Below are 26342 nucleotides of genomic sequence, written 5' to 3' on the forward strand. Positions count from 1 at the left end.
TCCTGTTTGGTCATGTGACATTTAGTTGATGAACGGCAGCTGGCCCGGGTGACGTAACCCCACGTTTCCTCCATAACGCTGTAACGGTGGTGCCATCTGGTGACCAAAATGGAGAACTACACCCTTACGACCTTTTAAAAAAAAATAGGCTCTATTCACAGCAGCTATATTATGAAGACATTCACAGGTGTTACCAATGATACTAATGAAGACTCTGTTCCAAACACTCTGTTACACCAGTGGGTCTGGTGCGACTGTTACTATACTAACCCTATACCTAACCCTAACCCTAACCTTAACCGCACGCGGAAGCCACGTAGTCGGAGTAATGGGATGTCGGACTTATGGGCAGTCCCCGTTCCATTCTGGTCAAACAGAGTCAGGGTGCTGATATTGTGCATGTTGGCCTCACTGGAAACACTCTGTTACACCAGTGGGTCTACAGTTGGGGTCCAGGGACCCTCATGGGCTTCCAAATGGCCCCTTATGGGTGTGTAACTCTGAGTGTACAAATTACGGGTCCATTTGGTTCCATTTGTACACTCTCAGAGTTTGGCACTCTCAGAGTTTGACTCTCAAATTTGCCACAGATGACCTTCATATGACCCTAATTGATAATCAACCTCTGGCCACGCAGAATTCCTAAGATTTCAAGATGGCCACCACCAGTTTTCAAAATGGCTGCAACTGGGCCAATGTTTTGGACTATTTCACTTTGCTGGGGTTTATTTTAATATATGAGAATATGTTCTGGAGGTATTTCTACCAAGTACGATAAAAAATAACATTAGGTTCCAATATGGCGGCATGTTTTCCAATATGGCTGCCGAAATTAAAAGGTTTGAGGACCATTGTGCTACACTAAGGAACAGAGGCTCTGTTACAGAGCCTTCATTAGTATCATTAGTAACACCTGTGAAGAAGTAAGGAATAGGCCCAATTTCCTAGCCTGGCGTAGCTAGACTATATCACTGCGTGGATATGAGTCTGGTGCTTCCATGAGGACGTTTTGTTTCCCAAGGGGCGGGATCAAAACAATGTCCCTCGACGCAATTGGTTAGACCTACAACCAACTACCAATTACAGTCGCCCATATTCGAATACTGGGCCCTGATTGGTGCCCCACGTCTTCTGGAACAGGAAATGGATTCTCTATGGAGCGGTGCCAGACCCAAATCGCCTCGCAGATTCGTCTGGTCCCAGGCTACCAATTTCCTTCCAATATGGCTGCTGTGCATAGAGCCTATTCAAGGAGGAATAAATGCAAAATGCACAAATTAGAAAAACTAGCTAACAAAAACCATGATAATAGGCACAGCACACTTTCTGATAGGAAGTGTGTGTGTGTGTGTGTGTGTGTGTGTGTGTGTGTGTGTGTGTGTGTGTGTGTGTGTGTGTGTGTGTGTGTGTGTGTGTGTGTGTGTGTGTGTGTGTGTGTGTGTGTGTGTGTGTGTGTGTGTGTCTGTAGTGCACAACTTTCAACACTATTACACTATTAGAGTTAAATGAACACTGATGACTTTACATTGTCTAGATTGGGGTCCCAGAGATTAAAATTATATCAAACTGGGGGTCCTTGTTTTTGATTGATTGAATACTTTATTAACATGCCTATCAAGTTTATGCTAAAAAGAGAACACAAAAAAGCCCAGGGGCCTGTGGTCCTTTTTACTCAATGCATCATTAATACATATAATACGTACAATGCAATACAATACAATAAAAAATACTACAAAACATAATGTATTTGGCTGCAGACCCCCATCTGAAAATATTTTGTTGTTGAAATGTTTAAAAAATATTCCCCCCCAAAAAATCTAGTTGCCTCTTGTACATGTGCTACTTTCACATCTCCAATGTATATCGCTGCTTCTAAGGCAGGGGTCTTCAACGTTTTCAGGCCAAGGACCCCTTAGCCGAGAGAGAGATGAAGCAGGGACCCCCTCACTACATATTGTATAACATTGCGTTGCAGATTAAAAATGTTTATTAGAGAGTTTCATAGACTTTGACAGCACTATCATCAGAGTATGCTGGATTAATGTGTATTTTCAGACATTTAACCACTTAAACCATCAATACTTAGTCTGCTCTTTTTCCCCTCTCTACACCAAACCTCTTGGCCAGATCTACAAGCTCACAACGCCTCGCAGCGCGAGGCGTTGTGAGCTTGTAGATCTGCTATTTTTGGCTAATGTTCCACTCTGAGGACCCCCTAGGGGTCCCGGACCCCCTGTTGAAGACCCCTGTTCTAAGGACAGTTTACATGGTTATCAACAGAGCATCATTCAGACTGTGTAGTGTCAGCTTTCAGCTAGAAAGTAAATCCAATCAGGCTTCTATTGTTGACACTGCAGACACTAGACCAGGTGCATGTCTGGCCTGGCTTCTGCTTTGAACGCTAGTGTGTGCCTTATCACCACCACTGCTGGACAAAGGATATACTCAAGTGAATACTCAAGTATTCAAAAGTACAAATGACAAAGTGCATTTTATTTAAACTTTTTTTTATATCAATGCATTGTTGTGGTGAAATTCTGATCACTTCACGGAAACAGTCGATCTACAAGCTCACCGTGTTGTGAGCTTGTCGATCGGCTATATTCATATATATATATATATATCGTTTTCATAATTATAATTTTTTCCTTCTGAAATAATAATACAAAAATATATACTGTAGGCTTAAAGTACGTAGGCTACTTAAGTACACTGTTGTGGTATTTCTTACTTTACTGGAGTATTTCCCATTTTCAGTACTTTTACTTCTACTCCACTACATCTCAGAGGCAAATATTGTACTTTTACTCCACTACAATTATTTGAAAACTTTAGTTACTAGTTACTTTGTAGATATAAATTATTACATTATAAAACATACATTAAACACTTTGAGCTTGTTTGTAATTCTGGACTTTTACTTGTAACAGAGTATGTTTATATTGCAGTATTGGTACTTTTACTTAAGTAAAGAATTTGAGTACTTTTTCCACCACTGGTCCCGCCCCATTGTTTGGGAACCAGTGCTGTGGAGATGCGTGTTTCCTGTACTGAGCAGAGACAGAGAGCTTCACATGCAGTGAGACAAGTGTTGCCTGTACTGAGCAGAGAGCATCATCTACGGTCCCCAGCATGTTGAGCAGGTCACACCTCAAGGCTCTGCTGAGCTCATCCAGGTGGATTGTACAACACAGCGGCTCCAGCATCAGCAGTAAACCTCCCAAGAACCACATCGGACCAGGGGTGAGTGTCGATTTATACTCTGACAAACTGCAGTATACAGAATTGTCAACCTTTACAAAAATATAAGGATTATTTCTCAGCCTCTGTAGCAGCATGAAAAAAAAAATGAAAAAGAACGTTGGCTTTTACTGAACCTACTTTCATTTGCCCCAATGTTCTTAACCCATTGAGACCTGAAGCCGATTCTACATGTCTCCTAAATCCCAACAGTTTTCTGAAAAACGTATGTTTCTATATCAGTGGTGCTCAATCTTTTTCATGTCAAGGACCGCCAAAATTATGTATTTGGCCGGGGACTCCCATCAAAATATGTTGTTCCAGGGACCCCCCAGAAGCAAATATTTGAGTTAAAAATGTTCGCTTTAAAAATATATACAGTATATTCAAAGATTTGCACACATTTTCACAATTTTTCAAAAATAGCAGATCTACAAGCTCGTAGCGCGGCACTCGGTGCCGCGCTACAAGCTTGTAGATCTGATATTTTTGAATAGCCCAAAGTGTAAAATAATGCTTTTTAGCTCAAATCTAAAAATGACACAGTTCCAGCAATAATAACAAACTAAAGACAGACATACAGAGATTTCTGGAATTTATATTGATTTGTTTTTATTTTTTGACAGTTGATTTTATTTTTTTTATGAACAAACCAACCGTTCAAGTATTTTTCTAATTACGTAATTTTCAATACTATTTTTAAAAGCAAGTGCTCCAGTACTTTAACTCCAGTACAAATTTGACCAGGAGTATCTCTACTTTGACTAAAGTACTGACTGGTGTTGAGTACTTGTCCACCACTGGATGCACTATGAATTACATTCTGCATGAAGCTCATACAAGAAGACAACATACAAGACAAGTATCTCAGAATAAATGTAAAACCAATAAGGAAAACACACAGTAATGAAAGCAAATAAGAACCATTATTAAAACAATAATAATGTATTATTATTATTATTATTACCATTATTATTATTATTACCCTTATTATTATTATTATTATTATTATTATTATTATTATTATTATTATTATTATTATTATTATTATTATTATTATTGTTATTATTATTATTATTATTATTATTATTATTATATTACAGATACTTTCTTATAATGATATGTATTTACTACTGACAACAATAATGATTTTAACATGAAAAAAATGTTTTTTTTAATGTCTGTCTGTCTGTCTGTCTGTCTGTCTGTCTGTCTGTCTGTCTGCCTGCCTGTCTATCTCTCACAGCAGAGTGTGTTCATAATGTGTGTGTTTGCAGTAGCTCTGTTGGCTCCAGCAGGATGGATCCTTCATCACCTGCCAGAGTACAGACAACATGGCCGCTCCACGCCTCCACCTAAAGAGTACAGACAACATGGCCGCTCCACACCTCCCACCTAAAGAGTACAGACAACATGGCCGCTCAACACCTCCACCTAAAGAGTACAGACAACATGGCCGCTCCACACCTCCCACATAAAGAGTACAGACAACATGGCCGCTCCACATCTCCCACCTAAAGAGTACAGACAACATGGCGGCTCCACACCTCCCACATAAAGAGTACAGACAACATGGCCGCTCCACACCTCCCACCTAAAGAGTACAGACAACATGGCCGCTCCACGCCTCCACTTAAAGAGTACAGACAACATGGCCGCTCCACACCTCCCACATAAAGAGTACAGACAACATGGCCGCTCCACACCTCCCACATAAAGAGTACAGACAACATGGCCGCTCCACACCTCCCACCTAAAAAGTACAGACAACATGGCCGCTCCACACCTCCCACATAAAGAGTACAGACAACATGGCCGCTCCACACCTCCACCTAAAGAGTACAGACAACATGGCCGCTCCACACCTCCCACCTAAAGAGTACAGACAACATGGCCGCTCCACTCCTCCCACCTAAAGAGTACAGACAACATGGCCGCTCCACACCTCCACCTAAAGAGTACAGACAACATGGCCGCTCCACACCTCCCACCTAAAGAGTACAGACAACATGGCCGCTCCACACCTCCCACCTAAAGAGTACAGACAACATGGCCGCTCCACACCTCCCACATAAAGAGTACAGACAACATGACCGCTCCACACCTCCCACCTAAAGAGTACAGACAACATGGCTGCTCCACACCTCCCACCTAAAGAGTATAGACAACATGGCCGCTCCACGCCTCCACCTAAAGAGTACAGACAACATGGCTGCTCCACACCTCCCACATAAAGAGTACAGACAACATGGCCGCTCCACGCAAATATTGTACTTTTACTCCACTACAATTATTTGAAAACTTTAGTTACTAGTTACTTTTCGGATATAAATTATTACATTATAAAACATACATTAACCACTTTAGCCATATTTTATACCTATAGGCCATTTGAAAATAGCCGATCTACAAGCTCACAACGCGTCGCATCGAGACGCGTTGTGAGCTTGTAGATCTGCTATTTTCAAACATTTTTGTACTTTTGGTACTTTAAGTACATTCTGATGCCAATACTTTTGTACTTTTACTCAAGTAAATTTTGAATTCTGGACTTTTACTTGTAACAAAGTGTTTTTATATTGCACTATTGGTACTTTTAGAAAGAATTTGAGTACTTTTTGCAGCACTGAGTACCATTCTCCTGCTGCGTCATTCTTTAGCCTACACCAGTTTTGAGCCTCAAAAGCCTTATTAACCATTTGAACACTAGCATCTCTATTCTGGGGGGAACAATCATTGAAAATAGCTGATCTACAAGCTCGCAATGGATCACACTGCGAGCTTGTAGATCAGCTTTTTTCGGCAAAGTGGCGAAAAGAGCCGAAAAGAGCCAAATCAGGTCGTGTTTACTAAGTATGGACTAGGGTTGAAATGTGTTGATGGTTGGTTAAATGTCGGAAACATTAACATGAATACAACATATTATTAGAAAAGATAATGTGACTGTAAACAAATAAACATCAATTTACACAGCACTGAAGTCTATGAAGCTATCTATGAAATCTATGTAAAAGCAACACAATTTTATACAATATTGGGGGTCCCTGCTTCATCTCTCTCTCAGCTAAGGGGTCCTTGGCCTGAACAATGTTGAAGACCCCAGTCCTAAATGAAGGATCTTTACCTTTACTAGCTCGGTGATCTCAGAACAGCTGTTTCCCCTGAGCTGTGAACGGCGCGTTATATTGTAATACAACTAGATTCTGACAAGTCCCGGAAAAGACGCGCTGTGATTGGCCAAGTAGTCACTTTGATTGGCAGTTGTGCCGAACAATCACCCCAAAACATGATTTAGGATTCCATCTCTATCGGGACACGTGGGTCGGGATCCCCAGGGGGTCTCCAAATGAGTTTGGGGATGATTAGCTTAATGTGCAACATTGTTTTCTCACTCAACAGTAAACAAAACAACATACAGTATAAATGTACCTCGTATCTGCACATTTCTAAAGTTATGATTTAAAGGGATAGTTCACCCCAAAATGTACTTATTTTCTATCAGTTACACACCCCATGAAGCCTTGAATTCATGGAGTTTTTTTTGTTTTTGTCGCATTCCTAAGCCAATAATTTGATGACAGGCGGAAAGATGCTAATGTCTCAGGTAGGAGACTCAAAATTGACACTTTGTGTCTCCTACCGGAACCGCCGCCGGTCATCAAATTATTGGCTTAGGAATGCGACAAAAACTAAAAAATCTTCATGAATTCAAGTGTCCATGGGGTGTCTAATTGATAGGGAAAAAAGTTATTTTGGGGGTGAACTATCCCTTTAAGGACTTTTAAGATCAAACATGCTAAACTGTCTACATCTACGACTATTTTCTCAATATTTAGTCAAACTAAATGTAACGCCTCAACTCCGACATTCCAAGTGCTTGTCAGGGTGGGGTTCAAATATGATTATTTTGGGTGGTCGCGGACGGAAATGGTTGAGAACCACTGAGGAACACTTGAGAAAATATCTCACAACGTTGTGAGCTTGTAGTTCTGCTATTTCTGGCGAAGCGATTCGGTGTGGATGGAAAACGAACGCACCAAGGACAGTGCAACTCAGGTCTGTTTTACTAAGCATAGAGGCTTCTAAGGGGTTAAACTGATAAATTCCAAATATTATCAAAGTATTCTGCAGCACCCCTGGACTTGCGTCACGGCACCCTAGGGAGAAACCCTGCTCCAGGCCAGTGTTTCTCACAGTGGTGCCTTGTAGATCTTCTATTTTCACTCTGTATTTGAAACAGGGGCCAGGGCCTAGTGCTTAATAGGCTCTATGCACAGTAGCCATATTATCACTTCCTTCACAGGTGTTACCAATGATACTAATGAAGGCTCTGTTCCATTTAGGTTCCATTTGTACACTCTCAGAGTTACACAACTGTAAGGGGCCATTTGGAAGCCCATGAGGGTCCCTGGACCCCAACTGTAAACCCACTGGTGTAGCAGAGTGTTTCCAGTGGGCCAACATCAGCACCCTGACTCTGTTTGACAAGAATGGAACAGAGCCTTCATTAGTATCATTGGTAACACCTGTGAATGTCTTCATAATATGGCTGCTGTGAATAGAGCCTATTCACAATGTACTTTTTTTCCCCCATCCTAGAAATGTTGTGAGGTCTAAAGTACAACGTTTGTCTCTGAAATGTAGTGGAGTGAAAGAAAGTATAAAAAAAAGCTAAGTGCAGATACAACAGTAAAATAGTAAACTTCCTTCTTTGTTTGTATTGTGAGTTGTTGTTTTTTTTATCTAGTTTTAGTTTCTCTGGGATATTTGTTTAGTTTTTGGTGGACAGGGATCTAGAGATAATGACTTCCTGTTAGGACGAGTAATTAAATTAATCCTGTTTAGACCATGTTTGTGTTTTTAACCCTTTCATGTCCAGGGGAAGTTGACAGAGCGGTAATGTCCCGGGAGAACGTCACAGAGACTTAGAGACTTGCTCAAAGAGAGAAATGAGTGTTTCTCAATCTGTCAAATGACTTCATAATACAGCTCAGATAGTCGTAAATGTACAGATATATATTATCCACCACACTAAAAATGCGGTCACCCTTAATGCCCTGATACTTGGTCGCCGTGTCGCACACAGGAAATAGCCGATCTACAAGCTCACAATGTGTCACAATGTGACGCGTTGTGAGCTTGTAGATTGGCTATTTTCGGTGCGAAAAATATAATAAAAAGCTTGACATCTTGCTTGAAACGACTAAACCTAATGACTAAACCTAAATGACAAAAGAAATGGTAGCACATTATAATGAGCATTGCATGGTGAGGACCAATTATATGAAGATAGGTTGAGAATGGGTGAAGCGATCCTTTAATGATCTGTTCAGAGCCGTGCTCTCAACCTTTTCAGGTCGTGAGCCAGTGTTGATTTTGTTGACTAAAACTATGACGAAAAATGTCCGTCGACTACCTTTCTCCACTGACGAAAACTAAATGAAAACCAAATAAAAACATACTATGATGCCTAAAACTAAGACTAAATATATTGACAAGTTTGTCAACAATTAAAAACTAGACTAAAATGTTAGGGAGTGACTAGTGGAGAAGAGATCCAATAAGACAAGTCACTTTATGCTTGGTTGCTATGGGGTGTTGTTGCACTCTGACAATAGCAGATCTACAAGCTCATAGATCGAGCTCGTAGATCGGCTATTTTCAGCATGCAGCCAAGTGTAAAATCAGGCGTTCACGCCATCAAGGCACCGCCCATTTTTTTACTCCACTACAATTATTTGAAAACCTTAGATACTAGTTACTTTGCAGATATAAAGCATTAGATTATAAAACATACATTAACCACTTTAGCCCTTTTGTATACCTATGCTATTGAAAATAGCCGATCTTGCGACGTGTTTTGAGCTTGTAGATCTGCTATTTTCAAACATTGTATCTGTCACTGTCCTGTCACCCCCACCAGGACAAGGAACTGCGTAACCTTGACAAGGTGTGACGGCTTAACCCTACCTTGTGCCTGCCGGGCTCGGTGCACGGTGGGCCTGTAACCCCAGGGGGGCTTATGGTACCAGGATGGCACAAATTAACAGTTCCGCCCCCGAATCCTTCGCTGCAAGGTGGCAGCCCCACCAGCTGACTAGCCATCGCAGGGCCAACTACCCAGCATGGTGAAAATAAAACAGTCACGAAACCAATTAAAGCAACTAGAAGATACCGGACGGATCATCCCGGTAACAGACCCCTGCCTGCCCCCGACCTTGGCTCTACGCGCCTTAGATGACAGCCCCGCTGCCCCATCTATAAGAAGTGCAAGAGGACTAAGTAAGTAAGTAAGTACTTTTACTTTTGGTACTTAAAGTATATTTTGATGCCAATGTTTTTGTACTTTTACTCATGTAACATTTTGAACAAAGGCCTTTCACTCGAAACAGAGTATTTTTATATTGTGGTATTGTTACTTTTACTTAAGTGAAATATCAGAGTACTTCATCCACCACTGTCTGTTGGCCTCACAGCTTGCTATGCTGTGAAGGAGCGCTGACACCAAGCATCAGAACTAGAACAATAATGAAGAATTACAAACCCTAACATGGTGTAAATACTGGCTGTGTGTCCCAGACCACACACAGAGGCAGAGAACACAATTAACACTGGTATCCAGTGATGAAAAAGTACTCACATTATATTTACTTAAGTACAAGTATCAATACTGCAATATAGAAATACGCTGTTACAAGTAAAAGTCTGGAATTCAAAATGTACTTGAGTAAAAGTACAAAAGTATTGGCATCAAAACGTACTTAAAGTACCAAAAGTAAAAGTACTCATTATGCAGAATGTCCCATTTCAAGTTTTCAAACGTTTACAAGCTCACAGTGAGCTTGTAGATTGGCTATTTTCAAATGGCTGAAATGTATTCAGGGCTGATGCATGTTATGTAATACTAATCCAAATCTACAAAGTAACCAGTAACTAAAGTGTTCAAATAAATGTAGTGGAGTAAAAGTACAATATTTGAATCCAAGATGTAGTGGAGTACAAATACCTCAGAATTTAACTTGAATACAGTACATGTACTTAGTTACTTTACACCACTGGTGTCAAAGGAAAGGTCAACATCTTGTGTGGACACTTTTCTCTCATGGTAGCGCTGGACTTGCTTTCTATTACAAAGAATCGCTGCCATCTGTTGTTATAACCACGCTATTGCAACTCAGACCGCACTTACACAGTAGAATGGTTTTGATTGATTGATTGATTGCAGTGGTGTACAGTAACTAAGTGCATTTACTCAAGTACTGTACTTAAGTACAATTTTGAGGTACTTTTTCTTTACTGGAGTATTTCCAATTGTCTATACTTTTACTTCTACTTATGGTGGTGGATAAAATTGCTTTCACTCCACAAAAATCATTTGAAAACTTTAGTTACTTTGTTGATTTTTATTATCGTTACAAAATTTACATTAACCACTTCAGCCCTATAGGCCTATATTTCGGCTATTTGAAAATAGCCGATCTACAAGCTCACAACGTGTCACAGCGTTGTGAGCTTGTAGATCTGCTATTTTCAAAAGATCTGTATACATATTGAACTTGCGAAATGGGACATTCTGCATAATGAGTACTTTTGGTACTTTAAATATTTTGATGCCAACACTTTTGTACTTTTACTCCGGTAAAATGTGAAGAGCAGACTTTTTCTTGTAACTGAGTATTTCCAGATTGTGGTATTGATACTTTTACTCAAGTAAAGAAAAGTGAGTACTTGTGAGTGTTATTTGCCTTGTTCTACTGACATTCGTACATGTCATGTCATGTTGTGTCTTAACCAGCAGAGGGCTCTGCTGAGTTGAGAACTGAATAACAGTAACTCCATCTCACTGGATACATTTTCAGTACTTTTACTACTTATACTTACTTATACTCCACTAGGGCTAGGCCTACATCTCAGAGGCAAATATTGTGCTTTTTACTCCACTACAATAATTTGACAGCTTTTAGTGACTAGTTACTTTGCAGCTTCTAATTATCACAAAACATGCATAAACCAATTAAGCCCTATTTTATAATTTGGCATTTTGAAAATAGCCAATCTACAAAGCTAGCAAGCTTGTGAGCTTGTAGATCGGCTATTGTTGACAATGTTTTACAAATGTGGGATATTTTACTACTTTAATACTTTTACTTAATGTATGTTTTGTAATAATAGTCTAAATCTGTGAACTAAAGTTTTCAAACAATTGTACTTGAGTAAAAAGTACAATATTTGCCTCTGAGATGTAGACAGATATAGAGTATAAATTATGGAAAAATGGAAACATTCAAGTACAGTATAAGTACCTTGAAATCTTGGTGTAAATCTTACTTTACACCACCATACTACCCATGATTGAGTTTTAATACAGTAACGAGGCGATTTGTAAGCAATTCAATTTTATTTAAAATGCTAAATCCCATGTGTCTCAATGCACTTTACAAAACATTAAAAGACAATATGCAACATTGAAGCAATAATATCATCAATATAAATACATCCATGATAAAGAATCATAAGGCGCAAACATCACCAAAATTATGTTTGGGCATAAGATGTAAATAAAACTGTTCTGCCAATTTTTTGTTGAATTTCCTTTTCAAATTGTGCCCTTTCCATTTCACAAGTATTGCATTTTCTATCTCATAATAAAAACATCTGCATACAATATATTTATAATGAGACGGTTAATGGTAAAAAAATATATATTTTACAACTTTGGTGAGTGGTGACTGTGGCGACTCCTGGCAACTATACACTTTAGACAGTAGAACTGACACTGAATGATTAAACATTCTTTGCAAAATGCCAAAACATAAAAAGGTACAAATAAAACAAAAAATTATTCATCCACAAAAGATGGAATAAGCTCTATGCACAGCAGCAATATTGGGAATGAATTGGGCCGCTTCCTTACTTCCTTCACAGGTGTTACCAATAATACTAATTAAGGCTCTGTTCCATTTAGTGTGGCACAGTAGTATCTTATTTTCTAGGACCCCCATAACTCTGAGAGTGTACAAATGGAACCAAATGGACCCGTGAGGAGTTACACACCCACCATAAGGAGCCATTTGGGAACCAAAATGGAGTGTTTCTAGTGAGCCAACATGCACGATATCAGCACCCTGACCAGAATGGAACAGAGCCTTCATTACAACACCTGTGCATTTCTCCACAATATGGCTGCTGTGCATAGAGCCTATTCTAGTCATCAGGCAACATTAGGATCCTCAACAGAAGAGGCTTCTTTTTTTTTTGAGCAGCCAATAATTGTTTTCACCTTTTTTCTCCCCAATTTAGTCGTTATGTCAATTGATTCCTCCCCGCGCACATTTCTGTGTTATCACTGCTGTCGTATCCTACTGACCAGTGAGGAGCCCCCACCAGGAGGACGTAGAGCCTTCGTCCTACTCCTCCCGCCCAACACTCCCCGCTGACAGGCAGTGGTGGAAAAAGTACTCAAATTCTTTACTTAAGTAAAAGAAAGTAACAACACTGCAATATAAAAATACTCTGTAAGGGCGCGCTCCCACCGCACTTTTATTTTACCTCTGGGGCAGAATATGCCAATGCTTTGTCAATGCAAATGCGTGGATTCTTGGGAAAAATCCGCAAGACCAGGAATCCACGCATTTGCATTGACAAAGCATTGGCAGATTCTGCCCCAGGGGTAAAATAAAGGTGCGGTGGGAGCGCGCCCTTACAAGTACAAGTCCAGAATTAAAAATGTACTTGAGTAAAAGTACAAAAGTATTGGCATCAAAATGTACTTAAAGTACCAAAAGTAAAAGTACTAAATATTTGAAAATAGCCGATCTACAAGCTCACATCACAACGCGTCACATCGCGCATCGTGAGCTTATATATCGGCTATTTTCAAATAGCCTATGTATAAAATAGGTTTAAAGTGGTTTAATGTATGTTTCATTATATCATAGTTTATATCTGAAAAGTAACTAGTAACTAAAGTTTTCAAATAATTGTAGTGGAGTAAAAGTACAATATTTGCCTCTGAGATGTAGTGGAGTAGAAGTAAAAAAAAAAGAGGTACAAATACCTCAAAATTGTAGTACAGTACAGTACTTAAGTAAATGTACTTAGTTACTTTCCACCACTGCTGACAGGTGCTGCCCCCCCCCCCAGCCCGCAGGAGTACGTGCAATGACCGATATCACCCTCCTCCCCTTCCCGGCTTCCCTCCCCCGAACACGGGCCAATTGTGTTCGTGTATAATAGGCGCTCGACAAAGCCTGACGCACCGCGGTGGATTCGAACCCACAACCTCCGTGGCGGTGGTGGTGGGCAGAGACTTTTTACCACTGCGCCACCCCGAGCGCCTTACAGCAAGAAGAGTGACAAATCAAGGTTGGTCGAAACCCAGTTCGCGGTGGAGGGCGGGATCCTCTTCGAGAAGCGAGGAGATGAACCTCAGGGTCGCCGCGCTCCCTTTCCTCCTCGCCATGTCGATTAGAACCCGCGCTCGGTCGCTCCGCTCCTTCTCCACCGTGACCAGGTCCATCTCGGGGTCGTCGATGATCTCCTCGTCCAGCAGCGTGTCCAGCAGACGAAGGATCACGACCCCCGGCACTTGTTTGATGAACCTCATCCTCGCGGAGAGCAGCAGCGCCGCTTCTGGGGATGTCGTCGCCGTCGCCTTCGCTGGCGGCGCGTTCAACTGACCGGGGCCGGAGTCGTCTAGACGACCTGGAGGAGAGAGTCAGTGGTGGAAAGTAACTAAGTACATTTACTTAAGTACAAGTTTGAGGTATTAGTACTTTACTTGAGTATTTCCAATTTCCAATACTTTTACTTCTACTACATCTCCGAGGCAAATATTGTACTTTTACTCCACTACAATTATTTGAAAACTTTAGTTACTAGTTACTTTTCAGATATAAATTATGATATAATGAAACATACATTAAACCACTTTAAACCTATTTTATACCTAGGCTACTTGAAAACAGCCGATCTACAAGCTCACAACGCGTCGCATCGCGACGCGTTGTGAGCTTGTAGATCTGCTATTTTCAAATATTTAGTACTTTTACTTTTGGTACTTTTAGTACATTTTGATGCCAATACCTTTGTACTTTTACTCAAGTACATTTTTAATTCTGGACTTTTACTTGTAAGGGCGCGCTCCCACCGCACTTTTATTTTACCTCTGGGGCAGAATCTGCCAATGCTTTGTCAATGTAAATTTTTTCAGGTTTTTCCGCTTGTCGCACAGACCTTGCGTTTATCCGCTCTACACGAAGAAGCATAAAACTGCTGGAGGCAGGAGCTGATTTCCCCCCTCTGTCCAATCGGGTGAGTCGAAGGCGGACCGTCCCAAGACTCAGGAAGCAACATGGTGCTCTCAGTGGACCAACGGGTTGTAGCTGTTGCATCTCACCCAGTACTTTATGATTTGTGCACTTGGGGTTCGTACATCTACATACACATTCAGATTTAAAATATAAAGTGCTTACCCCATGGCCACGGATTTTACAATACTGTACGGGCCCTCAGAAGTACCCGTATCTTCCGTATTGTTCAATAAAAAGCATTTTAATCCGATTGGTGGCCATTTTCCCATAGAGTTATAATGTACCAACAGTGCAATACACATTTCAACCGCTAGGGTCGCGCAGTTGAAAGCATACGGAGAAAATAACCACTGATTGGATTAAAATGCTTTTTATTGAACAATACGAAAGATACGGATACTTATGAGGGCCCGTACATAATTGTAACATCCGTGGCCATGGGGTAAGTACTTTATATTTTAAATCTGAATGTGTATGTAGATGTACGAATCCCAAGTGTGAAAGTGCAAAGACATTTTTTGTCTAGTGGCTAGTGTCTAGTGGCGGTGCGGGCTACGGGGACGGTCTTGAATGTGAGTGACAGGTGCGTCACAGCGTTTTTTTAGAATCCGCTGGCTGCAAAAAACTGTGGCCGCGCAGAACCTGCGTTTAACAGCGGCCAGCCAACTTTTGGTGAGAGCGCGCCCTAAGGGCGCGCTCCCACCGCACTTTTATTTTACCTCTGGGGCAGAATCTGCCAATGCTTTGTCAATGCAAATGCGTGGATTCTTGGAAAAAATCCGCAAGACCAGGAATCCACGCATTTGCATTGACAAAGCATTGGCAGATTCTGCCCCCGAGGTAAAATAAAAGTGCGGTGGGAGTGCGCCCTAACAGAGTATTTTTATATTACAAGTATTGTTACTTTTACTTAAGTAAAGAATTTGAGTACTTTTTCCACCACTGGGAGAGATGATGCCTTGTTCAGAGAGACACAGACAGACAGACAGACAGTTGACTGACTGACTGACAAAATGATTGGCTAACAGACAGACGGGGGGAGGGGAAAAAAACGTGATCTTGTACTGTATGATTATATGAAAAAAGCTGATTGGAAATAGCAGATTGGATTTACATTATGGTGTATCTAACTTATGAAACGCCATGTTTCACTTCTCTCCAGGACAGCGTTACGCCCATAGACTCTACAAACCGTAAAGGAAGCCTATTTTTTCAGCGATTTCAAATCCGCCATCTCTCTATATCCGGTCTGAAAAATGGACTCGCAAATTAATGCGGATCAGAGCGGGGGTGGGGAATTAATGCTATTGGTTGTCTGGAACTGGTTGTCCCCCCCCCCAAAGGAAAGGACAGGGGAGGGGACGGGATTAAGCGACTAGGACGTTAAAGTCAAGGGGCCAATCCCAGCACTTTTTTTTGCCTAATTATTCAGAAATCCACAGACCACAGAAAATCCACTGAATGTTCAAGGTTCCGTTTTTTTGGGTGTAATTGAGCTCATAAAACCCCCAAAACTTACTTTTCAGGTTTATGCGTTGCTGCCAAACCGGCTCCTCCTCAGGTCCCCGGAGTTCCAGGGAGACGGCTTCTATCGTACCGTCGACATCCACTTCATATATGTGATGGTAGTTTGGTCCATAGTTCAGACTGTAAGTCCCTACCTGAAGACACATACAAATGTATTACTATTGCATTGTATTAACTGTTGTAGTGCTAACATACATACATGCATGCATGTTCACTTTAAAAAATATATATCATTTAAAAGATTTGCACACATTGTCACTATTTTTCAAAAATAGCAGATCTACGAGCTCGTAGCGCGGCACTCATTGCCGCGCTACGAGCTTGTAGATCTGCTATTTTTGAATAGCCAAAGCTAAGTGGTTAAAATGATTCTGAAGCTATGTTAACTCATTTCACTGGGGACTCCCTGGTACCCCCCAAGGACCACTGGTGGTACCCGGACCACTGGTTGAGAACCACTGTGTTAGTGTGTGATATACCGTTGGTTGGACTTCATGTGGAGGACAGTGCAGACTGTAGTGGTGGTCCGGGACCAGCTCACAGGCCGAGGTGGCCTCGAGGTGTCTGTTGCCTTTGTGTTGTGCTCTCACCTACAATGACACCAACAGTATGATGTTAGTGTCAACACATTTACCCAGGGGCGTCTATGCAATAGGCTCTATGCACAGCAGCCATATTATTATGAAGACATTCACAGGTGTTACCAATGATAATAATGAAGGCTCTGTTCCATTTTGTGTAGCACAGTGGTTTCCACGACCCCCATAACTCTGAGAGTGTACAAATGGAACCAAATGGACCCTTACGGGTCCATTTGGTTCCATTTGTACACTCTCAGAGTTACACACCCGCAAGGGGCCATTTGGAAGCCCATGAGGGTCCCTGGACCCCAACTTTAGACCCACTGGTGTAGTTGGCTCCTGTGAGCCAACATGCACAATATCAGCACCCTGACTCTGTTTGACCAAGAATGGAACAGAGCCTTCATTAGTATCATTGGTAACACCTGTGAATGTCTTCATAATATGGCTGCTGTGAATAGAGCCAATTGGGTATGGCAGGTGTCATACCTTGGCTCCAGAAAAAAAGAATCATTAATAGTACCCTAATGCAGGTGTAAGACCACTGTGTTTGTATTGTGTTATAGGCAGTGATGTAAAGTAACTAAGTACATATACTCAAGTACTGTACAGTAAAATAAGTCCAAAAAGATTCAAATCTCTGGATGCTAGATACTTAAAGGGATAGTTCAATCAAAAAAAGACTTTTTTCCTATCAATTAGTCACACCATGGAGACTTGAATTCATGGATATTGCTTTGTTTTGGTCGCCAATAATTTGATGACCAGCGGACCGGCAGGCAGCGGTATCCATGAATTCAAGTCTCCATGAATTCAAGTCTCCATGGGTTGACTAATCGATAGGAGAAAAAAAAGGCATTTTGGGGGTGAACTATCCCTTTATCAGACAACACATAGTTTACCTCATCGAGAGGCAGATTTCCTGGCAGCAGGAACACTTTGATCTCGAGCGATGGCAGTCGAAGGAACAGCTGGATCTGAGCATGCGTTGGATTGAGCTTCCGACTCAGCTTCCTCACGATCCCGAAGCGAGACGGGCCTTTCACGTTCACGATCACGTGAGTCTTGGTCACTTTCAACGGTTTCAAGAGGACGGACCCCTCATCTGTGATGTTGGCCACACAGAGGTCATCACCTGTGAAAGGTTTTTCACATTTTGGCAAATAGTTAGTTATTTAGTGACAAATAGCATCAATCCTATAGTTCTATTATGAGGAGGATGTGAAAATGTGAGCCAAGCACGTACCTACCGGGTTGTTAACCCATTTTAGATTTTAGCGTTGGCTATTCAAACATAGCAGATATACAATACGAGCTTGTACATCTGCTATTTTTGAAAAATGTTGAATTCCGAAAATGTTTGCCAACTACCGATTTAACCCATTAAATCCGGGAACGCATCTGTGTCATTTTAAGATTTCTTTGGCTATATATATATATGTTTTGCAAATCTTTTAATATATATATATATATATCTTTTTTTTTTTTTTTAAGTGAACACTTTTAACTCAAATCTTTGCTTCTGTGGGGTCCCTGGAACAACATATTTGACCTATAGCAGATCTAATTTTTTTTCAATAGCCAAAGAAATCTAAAAAATGACACACCGATGCGTTCCCGGTCTAATAGGCTCTATTCACATTAGCCATATTATGAAGACATTCACAGGTGTTACCAATGATACTAATGAAGGCTCTGTTCCATTCTGGTCAAACAGAGTCAGGGTGCTGATATTGTGCATGTTGGCTCACTGGAAACACTCTGTTACACCAGTGGGTCTACAGTTGGGGTCCAGGGACTCTCACAGGCTTCCAGATGGCCCCTTACAGGTGTGTAACTCTGAGAGTGTACAAATGGAACCAAATGGACCCGTAAGGGTCCATTTGGTTCCATTTGTACACTCTCAGAGTTATGGAGGTCGTGGAAACCACTGTGCTAGACAGAGGCCTAGGCTACACGAATATGGATCTTTTACCAAACGGATATTTTAGTCCTCCGTTTTTAAAAAGAATCCCTGGCCACATGACAAAGATCCCTGTCCACACGTAGACGCAGAAACGCATTGATCAGCTGCAAGTTTCAATTTGATATCAGATTTTATATTTACATTTATTTTATATATGAGGGGCCAAATACAAATACATTTTATTTTTTAACTTAATTTTTATCCTACGATTTTTGTAACCCATTTTTTTCACCCGGTGCCAATTTCCTAAGTGATCCTGGGCGCTACACCAGCGCTACACCAGTCCCCCACAGCCTGGGGAGGCCAGGGCCGAGCTCATGCTTCCTTCAGTGCATGAGAGCCAACTGACCTTCTTGTCACCTGACAGGGGGGAGTTTCCCTGGTAGGACGTAGCGCGTGGAAGGAACACGTTATTCCAACCAGTTCCCTTCCCCTCCATCAGGCACCCCGGCTGTCATGGGGGAGGCGGTATAGCGACAAGGATTACTACATGTTTTTGTGAGGGTATTAACTACCGCGGGGAGACACGGGGAGAACATGCAAAATCCACACAGAGTAGGCCCTTTCGCCAACCCCACCTAGGGTATGGGCGCTGATGACGCGGAGGAGGAGACACGCCCCCAGCGCCCACAGCGTCCCCGGCGGGAATCGAACCCAGGACCTTCTTGCTGTGAGGCGACAGCGCTACCGACTGCGCCACCGTGCCCCCACAAATACATTTTTAATCACATTTTAAGGCCCAATACTGCAATAGCTGCATTATTTTAATAGCATACGTGAACAGCATACGTGAACATAAACGAAAACAACATTATTAGGGCGCAGCTGCAGCGCAAACAGTAGCCATGGTTCACAGAGTCCCTGGTTTATAGTGGTGTTCGTTTTTTTTTTACATTGCCATTTACATAAACTGGCAATGTAAAACGTTCAGATTTCAAATATAAAGTGCTTACCCCCGAGTCACGGATGTTACAAGGCGATCCGGACCGCGATAAGTACCCGTATCTCCCGTATTGTTCAATAAAAAGCATTTTAATCCCATCGCCGGCCATTTTCTTTTTCTTTTCTTTTTTTTTTGGTATTGTATCAGAGTGCAATACACCTCCCAACCATTAGTGTCGCATGGTTGAAAGCAGAGAAAATTTGGAGAAAATAGCCGGCGATCGGATTAAAATGCTTTTTATTGAACAATACGGGAGATACGGGTACTTATCGCGGTCCGGATCGCCTTGTAACGTCCGTGACTCGGGGGTAAGCACTTTATATTTGAAATCTGAACGTTTATGTACATGTGAGAGTTGGCAATGTAAAAAAATCGAACACCACTATAAAGCAGGGACTCTCGGCAATCATGTTTCAAGGCTGAGTTTTACTTCATCAATTAATTCCATGGGCGGTCGTCCCAAAACTCCCTGCCCCACGCACCTTTTGAGCGGGCCACCCGCGGCCGTTCCATGGTCGCTGGATTTTGACCCGGGGCGATTGTGTTTTAGGACGACAGACGCCGTATTCAACCTGTGTGCGCGCCGTGTGCTCTACTCGGCGCAGAGAAAGAGGGTTTTCGTCACACAGTGAATGAGCTACTTTTCCCACCACTGTCTTATTATTAATTATGACATTATTTTGCCATAAATGAGCGTGCCTTGTTTCATAGACTGTAAGTGTTGCTCTCTCTCTCTCTTCATTTATTATTATAATGACCATGAGCGGTCCGGTGTTTATGTATTATTATATTATTTATTATTATAATGACCATGTGCGAATGCGCGATGACATCATCGTTTCTCAAAATCTCCGGATTACATGTCCACACAGATCCACTGAAACGCATGTTTTGGAAAACCTTCACTTATTTATCCGTTTACAAAAATATCAGTTTTAGCGGCCAAAAACACTGTTTGCGTGTGGCTGAAAGGCCCAAACGCACACAAAAATGTGCGTTTAGAAAAAGATCCATGTACGTGTAGCCTAGGCAATGGAACAGAGCCTTCATTAGTATCATTGGTAACACCTGTGAAGGAAGTGATAATATGGCTGCTGTGCATAGAGCCTATTGGGGTTAAACTGAATGGACAATGCTAAGTGCAGCGCTCACCTGGTGTGATGTCACAGTGAGGCAGGTGTAGCTGGCAGACGGACTCCTGGGGATACTGGAGGTCAAACAGGGGCCCTGCAGGGGACTTCTTCGATGACTGGAGCCATCTTTCGTTCCAATTCATCGTCGTGTAGGCGATGTCTCCTTCCCCCGTCGTCACGAACACCAACCCCGTCGCGCTGCACTGGAACAGCCCCTCCCCAGGGAACTGGAACCTGTGACACAAAACAAACTCTGTTCCATTCGGGTCAGGTTGCTGATATTGTGCATGTTGGCTCACTAGAAACACTCCATTTTGGTTCCCAAATGGCCCCTTATGGTGGGTGTGTAACTCTGAGAGTGTACAAATGGAACGGGTCCATTTGGTTCCATTTGTACACTCTCAGAGTTATGGGGGTCCTTGAAAATAACCACCACTGTGCTAAACTAATGGAACAGAGCCTTAATTAGTATTATTGGTAACACCTGTGAAGGAAGTAAGGAAGGGGCCCAATTCATTCCCAATATGGCTGCTGTGCATAGAGCCTATTGACTTCATTAGGTGAAAAAGTGGGCACCTCGATGTGAAATTGACTATTTATCCCAAAATGTTAAAAACTAAAATATTTGGAAAATTGGTCGTAAAGGGATAGTTCACCCAAAAACGATCAATTTTTTCTATCGATTAGTCACCCCATGGAGACTTGAATTCATGGATTTTTTGGGGTTTTTGTCGCATCCCTAAGCCAATTCGATGGTCAGCGGACCGGTAGGTCAAATTATTGGCTTAGGAATGCGACAAAAACAAAGAAATATCCATGAATTCAAGTCTCCATGGGGTGAAAAAAAGTATTTACTATCCCTTTAGTAATGTCAAGTATACATGACTAGAACATGCTTGAACATTCGCCAATTAAGGCCTAATATGTCTACGATTGCCACTAATTGCCACAAAACCTGTTTATCCAATCACTTTGGGCATGAACAAGAAGATGAAGGGTGAATTTAAGTCTAATGATGTTACCAAATATTAGATTTTTTTATATGGACAAAAATAGCCAATTTTAGATCATGGTGAACACTCTTCTTGTATCCGTTGCATCCAGTTCATTTACAAGGCCAGGGTTTGATTGAATAGAAATGTCAGCTGTGTTGAGTTGAGCTGATGGTTCTACATGTATATAGGAAGCTATCAATGAAGCTGTTTTACCCTTTAAGACCGGGAAAGTGTCTATTATTTTAGATTTTAACCACTTTAACCATTATCTTATACTTTGGCTATTCAAAAATTGCAGATCTACAAGCACCGAGTGCCACGCTATGAGCTTGTAGATCTGCTATTTGTTTCGAAAAATCATGACATTTTGTGCAAATCTTTGAATGTATATTTTTTTTCAAGCAAACATTTGTAACTCAAATCTTTGCTTCTGGGCAAATGTCTTCTAAATCCTAAAACTCATATATACAGGGGCGTCACTGCCATTCACTGTGCGTACGACGCGCCACCCTCACTCTCACAGATCCGTGATTTCATACGCCTCACTTTTTGAAAAAATAAAAAATATATATATATTTTTTTGATAATAAATCGGTAAAATAAGGCAAAAATAAGAATTAAACAACCTAACCCTAACCCTAAAACCGAAATAAAGTAAACAAAACACAAAAAAAACTAACAAAATCCACCCCAAAAAACGCAAAATTTTGAAAATAAAACATGTGTTTACATTTGACAGTTACAAATGTTTTTCACGATTTTTCAAAAATAGCAGATATACAAGCTCATAGCGCGGCACCGAGTGCCGCGCTATGAGCTTGTATATCTGCTATTTTTGAATAGCCAAAGTGTAAGATAAGGGGTATAGTCCACTGAAAGTCCATCCTCCCCACCTTCTGAGAGCCTGTGACGTCCCTGCATGTATCAGTGGTTCTCAAACTTTTTCATGTCAAGGACCCCCAAAATGATATGCATGTGCCCGTGGACACTGGACACCCATCTCAAAATGTTTTGTTCCAGGTACCCCCCGGAAGCAAAGATTTGAGTCAAAAATGTTCGCTTGAAAAACTATATACATTCAAAGATTTGCACACATTTTGAAGATTTTTCAAAAATAGCAGATACGAGCTTGTGGATCTGCTATTTTTGAATAGCTAAAGTAAAAACAATGGTTTAAAAGTGGTTCCACAGATGACTTACCTGTATTCATTGGTTGAGCGTTCTGTGTGCAAGCTGGGTGAGAAACTGCATGGAAGAACTGCTCTGGAAGAGACAAAAAAGAGATCAGGGATTTGGGACTTCACAATATCATGATGTGGCATGTGTTGTCTTTACCTGGTTGGAAACACTAAATATGTTATACTTATTTTTTTAATGTTTATTTGTACAAATGGAACCAGAATCATGCATACCAAACTGGGGGTCCTTGAAATAAACTTAGAAAGTTTGAGAATAAAATGTATTTATGTACTTATTTATCTATCTATCTATGGTAGGGATAGTAGTTCCGGCAAAATATTTTAATCCACTTCCACCCCTTCCCTTAATGTTTAGATGCCAGAGCGGTGTTTCCCAAACACTGGGTCGGGACCCATTTTCATGGGTTGTGACTGTGTGTATACCTTTGTTAAATGTTTCCTGCAAAACTTTTTTTTTTCCATTATGATTTCAATTAAAAACAAAACAAAAAACTAAAAAAGTTTCAAATCGACAGGTTTTGTTGAAACATTTGATAAATTAGTCCCCAGTTCAAATACGATTATTTTGGGGGGTCCCCAGTTCAAATACGATTATTTTGGGGGGTCCCCAGTTCAAATATGATGTACTTGGCTGCAGACCCCCATCTGAAAATATTTTGAGCCAGGGACCCCACACAACATCATATATTTAAAAAAATAGATAATTGAAAGTGTGTTTTAGTATCAGTAGGCTAATGCATTCTCCAGAAAGTACTATACATGTAAACAGACACAAGCTTGTGAAGACGGGCGGACATACGAAACCGTAACACGACACTGGAACAGGTTTGATCACATTGTCAGAGCTGGTATGTGGACTATACAATTACACAGTGGTTTAAGTCTAAGTACATTTACTCAAGTACTGCACTTAAGTACACTTTTGAGGATTTTTTACTTTAAAGGAGCTACACCATGAATTTAAAAAATAATAATAATATTTGATATCATATTGTTTATGTCCCTCAAACGTTTTTCAAAAGGTTTGAGCCTAAATCAAGCCTCAGATATACTTATTCCAACTAACTTCTCTCTGGCTTATAAAGCACTTTCACCTGCAATACCACATTGTCCTGTTTGGCACGGGGCGCTATTGAGCCAGTTTGTATGCATGTTATGTCCTGGTTCTGTGTGGAAAAAGTAAAAAAAAAATATAAGATTTTTTTTTTTTTAATTTAAAAATAAAAAAAAACTTTTGTTTTGTTTTGTTTTTTTGTTAGAACTGAAAAACGGGAGGAATTGTTCCCAGACGTGACGTAGGGTGGGGGAACAAATCTGACGGACTGTTTTCAGACCAATTTACATAAAAACCACAGATAGCCTATGAAAGCCTGCATGCTCGAAGTCGGGTATTTGTTTTAACAGAAGAGAGGTGGGGGAGACCAAAAACACACAAAAATGAAGAAAAAGTTAAAACTACATCTCAGAGGCAAATATTGTACTTTTACTCCACTACAATTATTTGACAGCTTTAGTTTACTACTAGTTACTTTGCAGATTTAGATATTATCACAAAACATACATTAACCACTTCAGCCCTATATATATTTCTGCCATTTGAAAATAGCAGATCTACAAGCTCACAATGAGCTTGTAGATCTGCTGCTTTCAAAAGATGTTTATACATTTTGTAATTGCGAAATGGGACAGTCTATTTAAAAAAAAAAAATTTGACCCAAAGAGAGATATGATTTTTCGAAGATTTAAACTCCTATCCACTTCCTTGTTAACTTAAAACTTTAATTCTGTATCTCGGCTCAGATTACAAAAAATCAGAAAAAAATCTGGCAGTGAATATTAAGTAAGTTTGATACCAATACTTTTACTCAAGTAAGTAGAGTATTTTTTCACTGCAGAATTGATACTTTTACTTAAGTAAGAAATGTTAGTACTTTTCCCACCACTGTAATTACATTACCGGTGGTTCTCAAACTTTTTAATTTCAAGGACCACCATAACTCTTAGAGTTACAGAACTGTAACTCTAACTCTAACACACACACACACACACACACACACACACACACACAGAGAGATGAAGTTATCTCACGTTTCTGTTCTGGAAGAGACGAGGTGGAGGCCATTGAGTGATTTGGAAGCCGCAGACACTCAAAGACAGGAAGTCAGTCAGTCGTGTAGTAACACTTCCTGCTCAACTAATGTTACTTTCACTGTGAATCCTGGTTCAACTCTCCTGTTGCTGTTGTTGGAAGTCTGTCCTCCCTCAGTGGAAGTTGTTGTGCGTTTGATTTGAAGGCAGATCTTGTTCTTTTCTGTGTGTGTGTGTGTGTGTGTGTGTGTGTGTGTGTGTGTGTGTGTATGTATATGGGTGTGTGTGAGCGAGAGAGAGAGAGAGAGAGAGAGAGAGAGAGAAGAATGTTTCCTGGTTTGTCAGATGACTCAGGCAAGGGGCGTAGCCTTTGCAAGACCATAACACACACACGCGCGCACAAACATGCACCCACACGCTCACGCACACACAGACACACACACACACACACACACACACACACACACACACACACACACACACACACACAGGGGCGGACTGGAGGCCCTAGGGCAGGGGTCTTCAACAGGGGGTCCGTGACCCCTAGGGGGTCCTCAGAGTAACTACAGGGGGTCTGCCAAATCTTTGTGTGATAGGATTTTTTTTTTACCTTAACCACTTAAGGTAAAAATCCCTTTTTTACCTTAAGTGGTTTTCTGAGGAGAACTTTAGCCAAAAATAGCCGATCTACAGCGCGAGGCGTTGAGAGCTTGTAGATCGGCTATTTTTGGCAAAGAGGTATAATAGGTGTAGAGGAAAAAAAGAACAGTAATCTAAAACACAATTGTATACAATATAGAGGGGGTCCCTGCTTCATCTCTCTCTCTCAGCTAGGGGGTCCTTGGCCTGAAAACGTTGAAGACCCCTGCCCTAGGGCCTATAGGCAAACTGTAATACGAGGGCCCTGGCTGCGGCTCAGTGTCACTGCCCCCAGCCCCAAGCAGGTGTCTGCCCTCTGACAGTATATATGCGATGTGGCCCTCTGGAGTGAGTGTGGAAACATATATGGCCCTCTCCATCATCAAAGTTGCATCACCCCTGCTCGACATCAAGGCAAAGGTCTCAAGAGCCACATCGTTAATGTCGCCGACAGCAGCATCAAAAGTACTCAAAAAGTTTTACTTAAGTAAAAGTATCAATACTGCAACAGTACTCTCTTACAAGTAAAAGTCCGGAATTCAAAATTCAAAAGACTTGAGTAAAAGCACAAAAGTATCACCCTGGGCACGACCTGGGATGTTGGTTGTCTAGGATGTTGACAACCGGAAATGGCGGAAGTAGCCGCCCAAGGAAATGACGTTGATGCTTTACAAATCTGTTAACATTCTCCGTGAATGAAACGAGTGTTTTGATTGGTC

General features: G+C 41.2%; 2 protein-coding genes across 2 annotated transcripts; one reads left to right on the top strand and one right to left on the bottom strand.

Annotated features, from left to right (window-relative positions):
• Positions 1-3070: 3070 nt before the first annotated feature.
• LOC311063637 (uncharacterized protein) lies at positions 3071-5847 on the top strand. The gene is made up of 3 exons (XM_084083163.1): positions 3071-3243; positions 4487-4602; positions 5159-5847. The coding sequence occupies exons 1-3, from the start codon at positions 3133-3135 to the stop codon at positions 5193-5195; spliced, it is 264 nt and encodes an 87-aa protein (XP_083939289.1). The 5' UTR covers positions 3071-3132; the 3' UTR covers positions 5196-5847.
• A 7578-nt stretch (positions 5848-13425) lies between these two features.
• LOC311063638 (caspase recruitment domain-containing protein 8-like) lies at positions 13426-25270 on the bottom strand. The gene is made up of 7 exons (XM_084083164.1): positions 24985-25270; positions 22898-22955; positions 20722-20936; positions 17563-17795; positions 16559-16669; positions 16072-16213; positions 13426-13944 (listed from the first exon to the last, which is right to left on the bottom strand). The coding sequence occupies exons 1-7, from the start codon at positions 25016-25018 to the stop codon at positions 13601-13603; spliced, it is 1137 nt and encodes a 378-aa protein (XP_083939290.1). The 5' UTR covers positions 25019-25270; the 3' UTR covers positions 13426-13600.
• Positions 25271-26342: the final 1072 nt, after the last annotated feature.

This window comes from Gymnoscopelus microlampas, assembly GCF_963454915.1.
Source record: "Gymnoscopelus microlampas genome assembly, chromosome: 16".
NCBI classification, from domain to species: Eukaryota; Metazoa; Chordata; class Actinopteri; order Myctophiformes; family Myctophidae; genus Gymnoscopelus; species Gymnoscopelus microlampas.